The following is a 17,070-nucleotide window of genomic DNA, read 5'->3' as shown; positions in this document are numbered from 1 at the left end:
GCTGACATCAGAGGCTGTTGCTGAATAACAACAGCTATGCGCTCATCACACACTATCTGTCACATACACACACATTATGAGTGATAGCTGGAAAGTGTGTTAGGCTGTCTTCAGAGAGTCAGTCTGTACCATACAGTGATGTGTAAATAAATCTCCTACAACTGTCACACAGATGTCAACGTACACACGCAGATGCACATCGACACACGTCACATGCACGTACACTGCACACAGTGGCATCATGCACCTATTATTTTAGAGGAGGCACAAAGTAAATGAGGTGGGGCATCTTTCAAACACCTGAAACAGCTTTTTACTGCAATCTAGCGCAATAATCAATATGCCTAATTCTATATAAAAAAATATACAGTATGCCTATTTTTCTGCATAGGCTATTTAAGCCTTTATCTTTACCTGTTGAATTGTCATTTTAATCAATGATGCACATTCATTCTTTACGAACCTTTATGCCAGGAGTTTAGTACAACTGCCACACTGGTATATAGAATCAGAAGTCTAGAATTATAAGTCTATGAGCTTCCCAAGTTTTGTATTTTCTAGCTGGCTATCTAAAGGATTTTTTAGCTGGCTAACTAAAGTATTTTCTAGCTGGCTAACTAAAGTATTTTCTAGCTGGCTAACTAAAGTATTTTCTAGCTGGCTAACTAAAGTATTTTCTAGCTGGCTAACTAAAGCAAACATAATAAAATTGCTAGGTGGCTAGTATTACAGAGAAAGAACAAAACATATCTGTTTCCTTTATTCATCAAGAATGAATCCATTTTTCATTTTACCTTTATTTAAATAGGCAAGTCAGTTTTAAGAACAAATTGTTATTTTCAATGACGGCCTAGGAACAGTGGGTTAACTGCCTTGCTCAGGGGCAGAACGACAAATTTTTACCTTGTCAGCTTGGGGATTCAACCTTCAACCTTTCTGATACTAGTCCAATACTCGAACCACTAGGCTACCTGCCGCCCCAACAGGCCACATAGCTTGATCAAATTAATTTACAAACATACCTCCTGGGAGTCCTGTCCATCGCCGGCAGCTAAAATCAAATCAAACGTTGTGTATGTCACTTGACACTCTCTCTCCTCTTCCACTGACAATACTGTCTGCATAACCACATGCACTAGCGTCCTGCCTAGCATATCTTTGCTCTAGTAGGGAAGGGTCCAGTCAGTGTGCCCCCATTCACAAAATACAGCTGACAGATCTTTTAATAAATAATTATGAGAAAGTGTGGTCCTAAAAATTAAGTTTAGTAGTTAATTTATCATCAGAAAAATATATTGTACATACATATTGACTATACAAAACATTAAGAACACTCTTTCCATAACATATACATACCAGGTGAAAGCTATGATCCCTTATTGATGTAACTCATTAAATCCACTTCAATCGGTGTAGATGAAGGGGAGACAGGTTAAAGAAGGATATTTAAGTCTTGAGACAATTGAGACATGGATTGTGCACTGTATGTGTACCATTCAGAGGGTGAATGGGCAAGACTAAAAATGTAAGTGCCTTTGAATGAGGCCACAGGTGCACCAGTTTGTGACAAGAACTGCAACGCTGCTGGGTTTTTAATGCTCAACAGTTTCCCATGTATTTCAAGAATGGTCCACCACCCAATAGACATCCAGCCAAATTGTGACAAATGTGGGAAGCAATGGAGTCAACATGCATCAGCATCCCTATGGAACGCTTTCGACACCTTGCAGAGTGGGGGTGCACACCATGTGGCTCTGCAGGCCCAGGAATGAAGAACACTGGCCTATGTGGGTCTGAAATAGTGCAAACCATTGGAATAGGGTGTGATTTGGGACAGTCCATAGCCTCCCTGCTTCAGTATGAGTTGGTCATTAGTACGACTGACTGTCCTTTAACCAGACTGATGCAAGGAGCAGCATAGCAAGCACATCCTCCATTCACTTTGCAGGATATTCTCTTCCTTTCTCTCTGTAGGGGGTTGAGACAGAGAGAGAGAAAGAGAGAGAGACAGAGGATGGGCTGGCTGATTTACAGTCTTATTTTCCCCCAGGCCTCATCTCTCCTTCATTAATACAAACCCTAAACTGTCACACCCACAAACACACACAATCCTGTATAACTTGTGGAGACACACAATTCAGTCCCATTCAAAATCCTATTTTCCCTAACCCGTAACCTTAACCCAAAAACCTAAAGTTAACGCTAGCTCCTAACCTTAACACTAAATCTAACCCTAACACTAATTCTAACCTTAACCCTAAACCCCCTAGAAATATAATTTGACCTTGTGGGGACCAACAAAATGTCTCCAGTTGGTCAAAAATCCACACACACACACACACACACGGAATATTAAAGTGCATGGGCCAGCAGGGAGACAACTACAGTGTTGAAGGAGAGATAACACACTCACTGATCATACTAATGATGAACCATATACAGTACAGCTCTGTGTGTGTGTGTGTGTGTGTGTGTGTGTGTGTGTGTGTGTGTGTGTGTGTGTGTGTGTGTGTGTGTGTGTGTGTGTGTGTGTGTGTGTGTGTGTGTGTGTGTCGCTGTTCCTCCTTTCTATATCTGCATCAGCATGGTGATATACAGTGCATTCAGAAGGTATTCAGGCCCCTTTACTTTTTCCACATTTTGTTACGTCACAGCCTTACTCTGAAAATTGTTTAATAAATCCATATTTTTCCTCATCAATCTACACACAATACCCCATAATGACAAAGCAAAAACAGGTTTCCATTGATCATCCTTGAGATGTTTCTATAACTTGATTGGAGTCCATCTGTTGTAAATTCAATTGATTGGACATGATTTGGAAAAGCACACACACACTTGTCTATTTAAGGTCCCACAGTTGACAGTGCATGTCAGAGCAAAAACTAAGCAATAAGGTCGAAGGAATTGTCCGTAGAGCTCAGAGACAGGATTGTGTCGAGGCAGATATCTGGGGAAGGGTACCAAAACATTTCTGCAGCATTGAAGGTCCTCAAGAACACAGTGTCCTCCATCATTCTTAAATGGAAGAAGTTTGGAACCACCAAGACTCTTCTTAGAGCTGGCCGCCCAGTCAAACTGAACAATCGGAGGAGGCGGCCTTGGTCAGGGAGGAGAACAAGAACCCGATGGTCCCTGTGACAGAGTTCCTGTGTGGAGATGGGAGAACCTTCCAGAAGGACAACCATCTCTGCAGCACTCCACCAATCAGGCCTTTATGGTAGAGGGGCCAGACAGAAGCCACTCCCCAGTAAAAAGCACATGACAGCCCACTTGGAGTTTGCCAAAAAGGCACCTAAAGGACTCAGACCATGACAAACAAGATTCTCTGGTCTGATGAAACCAAGATTGAACTCTTTGCCTGAATGCCAAGCGTCAAGTCTGTCGGAAACGTGGCACCATCTCTACGGTAAAGCATGGTGGTGGCAGCATCATGCTGTGGGGATGTTTTTCAGAGGCAGGGACTGAGAGACTAGTCAGGATTGAGGGAAAGATGAACGGAGCAAAGTACAGAGAGATCCTTGATGAAAACCTGCTCCAGCGTGCTCAGGACCTCAGACTGGGGCGAAGGTTCACCTTCCAACAGGTCAATGACCCTAAGAACACAGCCAAGACAACGCAGGAGTGGCTTCAAGACAGGTCTCTGAATGTCCTTGAGTTGCCCAGCCAGAGTCCAGACTTTAACCCCATCGTACATCTCTGGAGAGACCTGAAAATAGCTGTGCACCGACGCTCCCCATCCAACCTGACAGAGCTGGAGAGGATCTGCAGAGAAGAATAGGAGAAACTCCCCAAATACAGGTCTGCCAAGCTTGTAGCGTCATAATCAAGAAGACTCGAGGCTGTAATCGCTGCCAAAGGTGCTTCAACAATGTGCTGAGTAAAGGGTCTGAATACTTATGTAAACGTCATAATGAAGTTATTACATTTTGTATAAATTAGTAAAAATGTCTAAAAGCCTATTTTTGCGATGTCATTATGCAGTATTGTGTGGAGGTTGATGATTATTATTATTTTTTCATCCATTTTAGAATAAGGCTGTAATGTAACAAAATGTGGAAAAAATCAAGGGGTCTGAATACTTTACGAAGGCACTGTTTACCTGTAGCTCACCATATTTGAAGAGGAGGTGATAATAACTGACTATCTAGGGTTCTGCATGAACACAATTACCTCCCACTCCACAGCTGAGTTGGAGAGAGAAGAGCAATGTTAATATGTATACGTAATTGGGAGTGGCTCTGTTGCAGAAGACGCCGTTGCTCTTTCAGTTCCATCATATCAGTTTTGCAGTGATATTATACTGCCATCTACAGGACGGATATCTCATAGCAGGCTCTGGTTTATAAGGAGTGCACTGTCCTCTTGTGGCCAAGTTTAACAAGTTTAAACCATATGAGCTGAACATGACATTTTCATAAAATATTTTAAGAAAATGTTCTGCAAGCAATAATTTTAAATTTTAAATGATTCATCACTGACCCAAAGAAAGAACTGACAGAAGAACACACACAGAGTTAGAGATGCATTATGTTCTGGGCTGTGGACTGTGAATTTTGAATAATCACTACAGTTGTATGACAATAGTCTTTATTTTAACTGCCTGAAAAATATGAATGTGTGGCAGTGTATAAAGATGTGTAAAGTTCTAAGCTACAATTTTAAAGGCCCGATGCAGACGTTTTTATATAAATATTAAATAATTAGGTAACAATTAATTACCAGACTGTAATAGTTGTCCATTAAATGGTAAAAAAAAATAATAATAATAACTTAAATAGCTTTTTAGCAACCAAAAAAGATTCTCCAGCAAGAATTTTGCTAGGACTGTCTGGGAGTGGCATGAGTGGGGTGGGGGGGAACTGAAAACTAGCCTTTATTGGCAGAGAGGTTTGGAACTCTCGTTGTTATTGGTCTATTAACTAATTTACAACCTGAAACTCCACGTTTGCAAAACCTGCTGATTAGAAGGTCCTGTGTAGATTGTATTTTCAACCAGCAACCATCAGGAAATAACACGGATGTTTTTTTTTTGCTCACACACTTGTACTGTGTTAGTTTCATCAGCTGATGATACAATTCATCAATGTGATACAAAACACAGGCGAAACTGAATATTGAATGCACTGGGCCTTTAATAATTCTGTGATACTTACAATTGTATTTTTATCTCCTCAGTAAGTGCACAAATTAGGCATATTATGGTGCTTACAAAAACTTTGATAACCGACCCTGCCACAAGGACACATGAATGAAATGGATAGGTTACTCAAGTCACGTGATGCATTGGGTTGCGAAACACACGCGGAAGTATGACGCTGTATACTGTTGCTTTTATTCTTGCTTTTTTGCATTTAGCCAATTTAACACCCTTGTTTTTACCTGAAGGTAAGCATAACTCCCCTAATCTGTTTGTTGTTCATATCCCGCATCCCCTTTGGACGCACACATCGACGTGTGGAGGAAGAAACAAACTAAAAGTCAAGTGCAACAAGCCATGCAGTGGCACTGCAGATGAAAGCGGGTTTTGTGTGGACCGTTAACTTCACAAATTATGTTTCTGATCTTGATCTGGGTGGTTGACCAGACTGTATTTAATAAGCCTAATGAAAAAGCAAAGATCATAATTAGGCTACCGAAATGAATAGCCTCACTTTAACCCGTCACCCGTCACTTTAACAATACATTCATGTACAAACTCAATTGGGCCGACCAACCAGTGCTCCCGCACATTAGCTAACCGGGCTATCTGCATTGTGTCCTGCCACCCGCCAACCCCTCTTTTACGCTACTGCTACTCTCTGTTCATCATATATAATTAGTAATTTTAACCATATCTACATGTACATACTACCTCAATCAGCCTGACTAACCGGTGTCTGTATGTAGCCTCGCTACTTGTATAGCCTCGCTACTGTATATAACTATTGTTTTATTTCTTTACTTACCTATTGTTTACATAATACCTTTTTTGCATTATTGGTTAGAGCCTGTAAGTAGCCATTTCACTGTAAGGTCTATCTATACCTGTTGTATTCGGCACATGTGACAAATAAACTTAGATTTGATTTATAGCGTATTAAATTGCATAATACATGCAGCAGTGAAACAACAGTGACACATGCTATAGCCTAAAATGTTAACATTGCACAGAAAAGTGACCGTTTCAAACTTGTAACAATGTGACCATCAAAATCATAGGTCTAACTGATCATATTTGTGTTTTATTATTTTTATTTTATTATTTTTAAAGAGGAATATCACTTCAAACAATGGATGTTACAGGTATGTAAAGGCTACAATGTAAACTGTCACGTGTTATTTTTTAGGAAAGCAGATGACATACAGTAGCCTACATACCAGAGTTACTGTACACACAGTCATCTTGTTCCTTCCTGTAATAAATTAAAGCAGTAGGCCAAGACCTTCCTCAAATGTATTTGCTTGTCAGTATGAGGTTGTCATCTTTAGTTGACTGCCTGCCTATACCTGTTTTTGTTATTACAGTATAATAAAGTCTATGCTCTGGAGGAGTACCACCATCGCCTGAACATCTTCACTGGGCATAAGAGGAGAATCCACTATCATAATGCAGGGAAGCACACGTTCTCAAGTAGGCTATGCATTTATTTATTTTCAACTATTTGTCCATTTCTTCCTGTTTTCCCAGTCACAACTTAACTCCCAATGTATTCATAATATAGCTGTATGTATGTTACAGGTATGATATCTTACAACTATTGTAACTTTCCTTTTCCCAGTGGGACTGAATCAGTTTTCTGACATGTTGTAACTTTCCTTTTCCCAGTGGGACTGAATCAGTTTTCTGACATGTTGTAACTGTCCTTTTCCCAGTGGGACTGAATCAGTTTTCTGACATGTTGTAACTGTCCTTTTCCCAGTGGGACTGAATCAGTTTTCTGACATGTTGTAACTGTCCTTTTCCCAGTGGGACTGAATCAGTTTTCTGACATGTTGTAACTGTCCTTTTCCCAGTGGGACTGAATCAGTTTTCTGACATGTTGTAACTTTCCTTTTCCCAGTGGGACTGAATCAGTTTTCTGACATGTTGTAACTTTCCTTTTCCCAGTGGGACTGAATCAGTTTTCTGACATGTTGTAACTGTCCTTTTCCCAGTGGGACTGAATCAGTTTTCTGACATGTTGTAACTTTCCTTTTCCCAGTGGGACTGAATCAGTTTTCTGACATGTTGTAACTTTCCTTTTCCCAGTGGGACTGAATCAGTTTTCTGACATGTTGTAACTGTCCTTTTCCCAGTGGGACTGAATCAGTTTTCTGACATGTTGTAACTTTCCTTTTCCCAGTGGGACTGAATCAGTTTTCTGACATGTTGTAACTTTCCTTTTCCCAGTGGGACTGAATCAGTTTTCTGACATGTTGTAACTGTCCTTTTCCCAGTGGGACTGAATCAGTTTTCTGACATGTTGTAACTGTCCTTTTCCCAGTGGGACTGAATCAGTTTTCTGACATGTTGTAACTGTCCTTTTCCCAGTGGGACTGAATCAGTTTTCTGACATGTTGTAACTGTCCTTTTCCCAGTGGGACTGAATCAGTTTTCTGACATGTTGTAACTGTCCTTTTCCCAGTGGGACTGAATCAGTTTTCTGACATGTTGTAACTGTCCTTTTCCCAGTGGGACTGAATCAGTTTTCTGACATGTTGTAACTGTCCTTTTCCCAGTGGGACTGAATCAGTTTTCTGACATGTTGTAACTGTCCTTTTCCCAGTGGGACTGAATCAGTTTTCTGACATGTTGTAACTGTCCTTTTCCCAGTGGGACTGAATCAGTTTTCTGACATGTTGTAACTTTCCTTTTCCCAGTGGGACTGAATCAGTTTTCTGACATGTTGTAACTGTCCTTTTCCCAGTGGGACTGAATCAGTTTTCTGACATGTTGTAACTGTCCTTTTCCCAGTGGGACTGAATCAGTTTTCTGACATGTTGTAACTTTCCTTTTCCCAGTGGGACTGAATCAGTTTTCTGACATGTTGTAACTGTCCTTTTCCCAGTGGGACTGAATCAGTTTTCTGACATGTTGTAACTGTCCTTTTCCCAGTGGGACTGAATCAGTTTTCTGACATGTTGTAACTTTCCTTTTCCCAGTGGGACTGAATCAGTTTTCTGACATGTTGTAACTGTCCTTTTCCCAGTGGGACTGAATCAGTTTTCTGACATGTTGTAACTGTCCTTTTCCCAGTGGGACTGAATCAGTTTTCTGACATGTTGTAACTTTCCTTTTCCCAGTGGGACTGAATCAGTTTTCTGACATGTTGTAACTGTCCTTTTCCCAGTGGGACTGAATCAGTTTTCTGACATGTTGTAACTGTCCTTTTCCCAGTGGGACTGAATCAGTTTTCTGACATGTTGTAACTTTCCTTTTCCCAGTGGGACTGAATCAGTTTTCTGACATGTTGTAACTTTCCTTTTCCCAGTGGGACTGAATCAGTTTTCTGACATGTTGTAACTGTCCTTTTCCCTGTGGGACTGAATCAGTTTTCTGACATGTTGTAACTTTCCTTTTCCCAGTGGGACTGAATCAGTTTTCTGACATGAGCTTTGCAGAGTTTAGGAAAACTTTCCTCCTGACTGAACCTCAGGTACAGCTGTGAAATGTAATTACTAAAATGTGATCCTGTAGTTAACCCCAATTATAAGTCTACGAGCTTCCCTGACATAAGATAGCCTAATCAATAGTAATTGTTCTTCCATTTATCTTCATCAGAACTGCTCTGCCACCAAAGGGAGTCACATCAGCAGCCATGGGCCATATCCTGGTTCTGTGGACTGGAGAGAGAAGGGAAACTATGTGTCACCTGTCAAATACCAGGTACTACGTTTCCCTCATAAGGCTAAATATACTGAGTGTACAAAACATTAAGAACACCTTCCTAATATTGAGTTGCACCCCCCCCCCCTGTTTTGCCCTCTGAACAGCCTCAATTCATCTGGGCATGGACACTCTACAAGGTGTCGAAAGCATTCCATAGGGATGCTGGCCCATGTTGACTCCAATGCTTTCCACAGTTGTGTCAAGCTGGCTGGATGTCCTTTGGGTGGTGGACCATTGTTGATACACACGGGAAACTGTTGAGTGTGACACAAACTGCTCCTGGCACCTAATACCATACCCCGTTCAAAGGAACTTAAATCTTTTGTCTTGCAATTCACCTTCCGAATGGCACACACACACACAATCCATGTCTCAAGGCTTAAAAATCCATCTTTAACCGGTCTCCTGCCCTTTATCTACACTGGTTGAAGTGGATTTTACAAGTGACATCAATAAGGGATCAAAGTTTTGACCTGGATTCACCTGGTCAGTCTGTCATGGAAAGAGCAGGTGTTCATAATGTTTTCTACTCAGTGTGTCATGTATTGTCATGTTTTGTGTTTCTGTCCTTTCCCTTCACCCTGTCTCCCTCTGCTGGTCGTTGTTAGGTTACCTTTTCTCCCCCTCTTTCCCCCAGCTGTGCCTTGTCTCCTCCTAACTACCCATTCACCCCGTTTCCCACCTGTTCCCTTTTTCCCTCTGATTAGGTCCCTATATCTCTCTCTGTTTTTGTTCCTGTCCTTGTCGGATTCTTGTTTGTTGTGTTTCATGCCTGAACCAGACTATCGTCATGTTTGCTGTAACCTTGTCCTGTCCTGTCGGAATCTGCCGGTCTATCTGAGCCTACCTATGTTTGGTTATTAAAGAAGCTCTGTTTAAGTTAATTCGCTTTTGGGTCCTCATTCACTCACCGTAACACAGTGTATATTCACAACAACATGACCAAGTCATTTTCTTATGGATTGGCTGATTGCAGGCGAGTGACAAAGATAAAAGAAGCTGTACATTTATGACTGTGCTGTGTTGATATCATGTTGAGTGAATGTGCTATTGTTGTGTCCTAAGGGTCATTGTGGAAGCTGCTGGACCTTCTCCACTACCGGCTGTCTTGAGTCTGTTACCGCTATAGCTACTGGAAAACTCCCACTTCTGGTGAGAACTAGCCCTATTTCTCTTGTATTTTCTACGGTTTCACACTATGTTTCACACTGATTTTGGCAGTCAACCTACTATGTTTCCCTGTATGGTTTCATATGAAGCGGTACAATAGAAAGACTGTAGTTGAATTGGTTGTTGAATGGTTGTTGGTAATAGCCTTATCTGTGAGTTATCATTCTATATTTTCCAGTCTGAGCAGCAACTGGTGGACTGTGCTCAAGACTTCAACAATCATGGATGTATGGGGTTGGTAGCCTACAGTACCATCTTAAAATCACATGAGCTTATCACTCCTGTCCTGCATGTGACTTCTATGCCTCCTGATGCATACTGTTGCTGTCTGTCTGCAAAAACATCATTCAGCTACTGTAATGTATTGGTTTCAGGGGACTCCCAAGCCAGGCGTTTGAGTATGTTAAATACAACAACGGACTCATGACCGAAGATGACTATCCTTACACGGGACATGTATGTATTTATAAATTATTCTTAGTGTAAAAAAGGAAAATGTTAATAACACAAGTAACAGTGTTATACTAGTATTTCATCCTTATGACTCACTTGTTTGGATTACTCACTATATACTTCTTTATCCCAATTACTTTCCTTAGGATGGCTCTTGCAATTTCAAGCCCGAGTTGGCAGCTGCCTTCGTGAAAGATGTTGTCAACATAACAAGTGTGAGAGACTAAAACTAAACGTTTTACAACCTCTGCATCTGTCCTAAACATTGTTTTCTTGGTCAGCAATTGGTATGTTGTTCTGTCTTGCCCTCTATAACAGTATGACGAAAAGGGCATGGTTGATGCTGTGGCCAGACTGAACCCAGTCAGCTTTGGATATGAAGTGACTGATGATTTCCTCCACTACAAAGATGGTGTGTACAGCAGGTGAGAGTAAGCCCAGTACACTCCGTTGTTCCTTATCACTCCCACTTGACAATACATGTTGGGTGGCAGGATTAAAGAGCTTTGTGGGAATTGAATTGTGAACCTCCAAATCTTATCAAATAATGTGTGGAAGGTAGAAAACTGTACTTATGAGCCATACAATGTTGCAGTAGAAGACTTTCATGAACTGTAAAGCTCCTTGCCGTTCACATAAGGTATACAAACTGCACATTTGACCCTCTATTACAATGAATTAACATGTCCTCCATGTGTTTTATAAACTATTCTTTGTTTGTATTAGCACTACGTGTAAGAACACTACAGACAATGTGAACCATGCTGTACTGGCAGTGGGATATGGTGAAAAGAATAGCACTCCATATTGGATCGTGAAAAACTCCTGGGGCACCAACTGGGGAATGGATGGGTAAATACATAAAAAATATTCAGTGCTGTTGAACTACCTTTTTTTACTAATGATAACTATATAGATGCTTCATGAACATAGATCAGCTATTGAACACCCATACATTGTAGGACACGTATACTGCAAGATAGCTGTCTGACTATCTCCTTTTAGGGTGAAATTATACTGAACAAAGGTGAACACAACATGCAACAATTTCTATGTTTTTACTGAGTTACAGTTCATAGTAAGAAATAAGTCAATTGAAATAAATTCATTAGGCCCTAATGGATTTCAAATGACTGGGCAGGGGTGCAGCCTTGGAGGGCATAGGTCACCCATTTGACAGCCAGGCGCACTCAGCCAATCATAATGTTACAGACAGATATACATTACATCGACATTACTGCAGTCAGCATGCCAATTGCACGCTCCCTCAAAACTATTACACTGAACAAAAATTCACATTTTAAAAAGTGGCCTTTTGTTGTCCTCAGCACAAGGTGCATCTGTGTAATGATCATGCTGTTTAATCATCTTCTTGATATGCCACACCTGTCAGGTGGATGGATTATCTTGGCAAAGGAGAAATTCTCACTAACAGGGATATAAACAAATTTGTGCACAGAATTTGAGAGAAATAAGCTTTTTGTGCATATGGAACATTTCTGGGATTTTTTACTTCATCTTATGAAACATGGGACCAACAATTTACATGATGTGTTTATTTTTTTTTATTATTATTTTTTGAACCCCTTTTTCTCCCCAATTTCGTGGTATCCAATTGGTAGTTACAGTCTTGTCTCATCACTGCAACTCCCGTACGGACTCGGGAGAGGCGAAGGTTGAGAGCCGTGAGAACCCAACCAAGCCGCACTGCTTCTTGACACAATGCCCACTTAACCCGGAAGCCAGCTGCACCAATGTGTCGGAGGAAACACCATACACCTGGCGACTGCTCCCAGGCCCGCCACAGGAGTCGCTAGTTCGCGATGGGACAAGGACATCCCTGCTGGCAAACCCTCCCCTAACCCGGACGACGCTGGGCCAACTGTGCACTGCCACATGGGTCTCCCATTCGCTACCAGCTGCGACAGAGCCTGGACTCGAACCCAGAATCTCTAGATGCGTTTGTATTTTTTCTCAGTGTAATAGTTTTGAGGGAGCGTGCAATTGGCATGCTGACTGCAGGAATGTCCACCAGAGCTGTTGCCAGAGAATTTAATGTGAATTTCGCTATCATAAACCGTATCCAACATCGTTTTAGAGAATTTGTCAGAACTTCCAACCTGCCACACAACTACAGACTACGTGTATGGTGTTGTGTGGGCGGTTTGCTGATGTCAGCGTGAACAGAGTGCCCCATGGTGGTGGTGGGGTTATGGTATGGGCAGGCATAAGCTACGGACAACAAATACAATTGAATTTTATTGATGGTAATTTGAATGCACAGAAATACCGTGACGAGATCCTGAGGCCCATTCATCCGCCGCCATCAACTCATGTTTCAGCATGATAATGCATGACCATGTCGCAGGGATCTGTACACAATTCCTGGAAAATGTCCCAGTTCTTCCATGGCCTGCATACTCACCAGACATGTCAATAATTGAGCATGTTTGGGATGCTATGGCTCAACATGTACGACAGCTTGTTCCAGTTCCCACCAATATCCAGTAACTTCACACAGACACAAGCAGTGGGACAACATTCCACAGGCCACAATCAACAGCCTGATCAACTGTATGCGAATAAGATGTGTCGTGCTGCATGATTGTCCTGTTGGTCACACCAGATACCAGATTTCTGATCCACACCCCTACTTTTTTTTTAGGTATCTGTGACCTACAGATGCATATCTGTATTCCCAGTCATGTGAAATCCATAGATTCGGGCATAATGAATTTATTTGAAGTTGATTAATTTCCTTGTATGAGTCTTTGAAAATGTTGTATGTTGTGTTTATATTTGTTTGGTACAGCTTACAAAATATATTTTGTTTTGTATTTCCTCCTCAGATATTTCCTAATAGAACGAGGGAGGAACATGTGTGGACTGGCAGCCTGCTCCTCTTATCCTCTCCCCCCGGTGTGATGTAACGGGAACTCAGAAGAGAACGCCACAGTCAGTCTTCAGCTACAGTATGAGAAAAACAGGATACATTTTCTCATTCAGAGGACAGGAGTGGGCATCTCTGTATTATTTGCATGGACATGTTTTTAAGAACTGTAGTTATACTGTTACAATGTGAGTTTTACATTTTCCAAGTTACTTATTTTAAATTAATTATAACTGGATCGTATTATGAAGGTTTGTACTGTATATGGTAAGTGGCTGGTCATGGTTAGTTAGTAGGCACTGACTGGGTAGTGAGAGTCTTTGAATCGTGTGCTTATGTAGCCACATATTGCTCTGGTTTTGAGTGTGTAAGAGATCCTAGTTAGTACTGTAGTTGACTACTGTCACAAAAGCATCACCAATATTTTAGCTTCTCTTGATTTGACATTTTGGTTAGTGTTATATTTTCTTTAGAGGTTTGTACTAGGCATATTTTGTGTATTTTAGACTGATGCTGCTGAGGGTTGTAAAAAAATATATATATATATACAGTACCAGTCAAAAGTTGACACACCTACTAATTTCTTTATTTGTACTATTTTCTACATTGTATAATAGTGAAGACAAACTATGAAATAACACATATGGAGTAATATAGTAACCAAAAAAAGTGTTAAACAAATCAAAATATATTTTAGATTCTTCAAAGTAGCAACTCTTTGCCTTGATAACAGCTTTGCACACTCTTGGCATTCTCTCAACCAGCTTCATGACGTAATCATCTGGAATGCTTTTCCAACAGTCTTGAAGAAAGTTCCCACATATGCTGACCACATGTTGGGTGCTTTTTCTTCACTCTGCTGTCCAACTCATCCCAAACCATCTCAATTGGGTTGAGGTCAGGTGATTGTGGAGGCCAGGTCATCTGATGCAGCACTCCATCACTCTCCTTCTTGGTCAAATAGCCCTTACACAGCCTGGAGGTGTGTTTTGGGTCATTGTCCTGTTGAAAAACAAATTCCCACTAAGCGCAAACCAGATGAGATGGCGTATCGCTGCAGAATGCTGTGGTAGCCATGCTGGTTAAGTGTGCATTGAATTAAAAATAAATCACACAATGTCACCAGCAAAGCACCCCTACACCATCACACCTCATCCTCCATGCTTCACAGTGGGAACCACACATGGGGAGATCATCCATTCACCTACCCTGCGTCTCACAAAGACACGGCGGTTGGAACCAAAAATCTTCAATTTGGACTTGTCAAACCAAAGGACAGATTTCCACCAGTCTAATGTCGTGTTTCTTGGCCCAAGCAAGTCTCTTCTTATTGATGTACTTTAGTAGTGGTTTCTTTGCAGCAATTCGACCATGAAGGCCTGATTCACGCGGTCTCCTCTGAACAGTTGATGTTGAGATGTGTCTGTTACTTGAACTCTGTGAAGCATTTATTTACTTGGGCTGCAATCTGAGGTGCAGTTAATTGCCGATTCTGAGTCTGGTAACTAATGAACTTATCCTCTGCAGCAGAAGTAACTGGGTCTTCCTTTCCTGTGGCAGTCCTCATGAGAGCCAGTTTCATCATAGTGCTTGATGGTTTTTGCAACTGCACTTTCAAGGTTGACTGACCTTCATGTTTTAAAGTAATGATGGTCTGTTGTTTCTCTTTACTTATTTGAGCTGTTCTTGCCATAATATGGACTTGCTCTTTTACCAAATAGGGCTATCTTCTGTATAACACCCATACCTTGTCACAACACAACTGATTGGTTCAAATGCATTAAGAAGGAAAGAAATTCCACAAATTAACTCTTAAGAAGGCATACCTGTTCCTTGAAAGGCATTGCAGGTGACTACCTCATGAAGCTGGTTGAGAGAATGCCAAGAGTGTGCAAAAGGTGGCTACTTTGAAGAATCTCAAATATAAAATATATTTTGATTTGTTTAACACTATTTGGGTTACTACATGATTCCTTCTGTTATACACTGCTCAAAAAAATAAAGGGAACACTTAAACAACACAATGTAACTCCAAGTCAATTACACTTCCGTGAAATCAAACTGTCCACTTAGGAAGCAACACTGATTGAGAATAAATGTCACATGCTGTTGTGCAAATGGAATAGACAACAGGTGGAAATGATAGGCAATTAGCAAGACACCCCCAATAAAGGAGTGGTTCTGCAGGTGGTGACCACAGACCACTTCTCAGTTCCTATGCTTCCTGGCTGATGTTTTGGTCACTTTTGAATGCTGGCGGTGCTTTCACTCTAGTGGTAGCATGAGACGGAGTCTACAATCCACACAAGTGGCTCAGGTAGTGCAGCTCATCCAGGATGGCACACCAATGCGAGCTGTGGCAAGAAGGTTTGCTGTGTCTCTCAGCGTAGTGTCCAGAGCATGGAGGCGCTACCAGGAGACAGGCCAGTACATCAGGAGACGTGGGGGAGGCCGTAGGAGGGCAACAACCCAGCAGCAGGACCGCTACCTCCGCCTTTGTGCAAGGAGGAGCAGGAGGAGCACTGCCAGAGCCCTGCAAAATGACCTCCAGCAGGCCACAAATGTGCACGTGTCTGCTCAAACGGTCAGAAACAGACTCCATGAGGGTGGTATGAGGGCCCGACGTCCACAGGTGGTGGTTGTGCTTACAGCCCAAGACCGTGCAGGATGTTTGGCATTTGCCAGAGAACACCAAGATTGGCAAATTCGCCACTGGCGCCCTGTGCTCTTCACAGATGAAAGCAGGTTCACACTGAGCACATGTGACAGACGTGACAGAGTCTGGAGACGCCGTGGAGAACGTTCTGCTGCCTGCAACATCCTCCAGCATGACCGGTTTGGCGGTGGGTCAGTCATGGTGTGGGGTGGCATTTCTTTGAGGGGCCACAGAGCCCTCCATGTGCTCGCCAGAGGTAGCCTGACTGCCATTAGGTACCGAGATGAGATCCTCAGACCCCTTGTGAGACCATATGCTGGTGCGGTTGGCCCTGGGTTCCACCTAATGCAAGACAATGCTAGACCTCATGTGGCTGGAGTGTGTCAGAAGTTCCTGCAAGAGGAAGGCATTGATGCTATGGACTGGCCCGCCTGTTCCCCAGACCTTAATCCAATTGAGCACATCTGGGATATCATGTCTCACTCCATCCACCAACGCCACGTTGCACCACAGACTGTCCAGGAGTTGGCGGATGCTTTAGTCCAGGTCTGGGAGGAGATCCCTCAGGAGACCATCCGCCACCTCATCAGGAGCATGTCCAGGCATTGTAGGGAGGTCATACAGGCACGTGGAGGCCACACACACTACTGAGCCTCATTTTGACTTGTTTTAAGGACATTACATCAAAGTTGGATCAGCCTGTAGTGTGGTTTTCCACTTTAATTTTGAGTGTGACTCCAAATCCAGACCTCCATGGGTTGATAAATTTGATTTCCATTGATAATTGTTGTGTGATTTTGTTGTCAGCACATTCAACTATGTAAAGAAAAAAGTATTTAATAAGAATATTTCATTCATTCAGATCTAGGATGTGTTATTTTAGTGTTCCCTTTTTTTGAGCAGTGTGTATATATATATATATTCCTAAGAGCTATACCCCCAAAGCCATTGGCACATGAAAAGCTAAATTATATTGATCCCCTAATTTTTTTATAAACAAATGTGCGCCAAGCATGTCTGCTCTGTTATAAAATAATATATAGTAACCAA

General features: G+C 41.8%; 1 protein-coding gene across 2 annotated transcripts; it reads left to right on the top strand.

The window, feature by feature from the left end:
* The first annotated feature begins 4,884 nt into the window (after positions 1-4,884).
* LOC110506772 (pro-cathepsin H) lies at positions 4,885-17,070 on the top strand. 2 transcript variants are annotated; one of them, XM_090222662.1, is made up of 12 exons: positions 5,270-5,388; positions 6,254-6,285; positions 6,508-6,613; positions 8,548-8,618; positions 8,744-8,848; positions 9,917-10,003; positions 10,200-10,255; positions 10,396-10,477; positions 10,621-10,689; positions 10,793-10,899; positions 11,201-11,326; positions 13,324-17,070. In XM_090222662.1, exons 1-12 carry the CDS (start codon positions 5,313-5,315, stop codon positions 13,397-13,399), a joined length of 993 nt encoding a protein of 330 aa, XP_090078788.1. In that variant the 5' UTR covers positions 5,270-5,312; the 3' UTR covers positions 13,400-17,070. The 2 variants fall into 2 exon arrangements, with proteins under 2 accessions (XP_090078789.1, XP_090078788.1); XM_090222663.1 differs by lacking the exon at positions 8,548-8,618 and having other exon boundaries at positions 4,885-5,388.

The sequence above is a fragment of the Oncorhynchus mykiss genome, chromosome 26 (genome assembly GCF_057628025.1).
Source record: "Oncorhynchus mykiss isolate SJ-2025 chromosome 26, ASM5762802v1, whole genome shotgun sequence".
NCBI lineage: Eukaryota > Metazoa > Chordata > Actinopteri > Salmoniformes > Salmonidae > Oncorhynchus > Oncorhynchus mykiss.
This window is presented reverse-complemented; position numbering and strand designations above follow the sequence as displayed.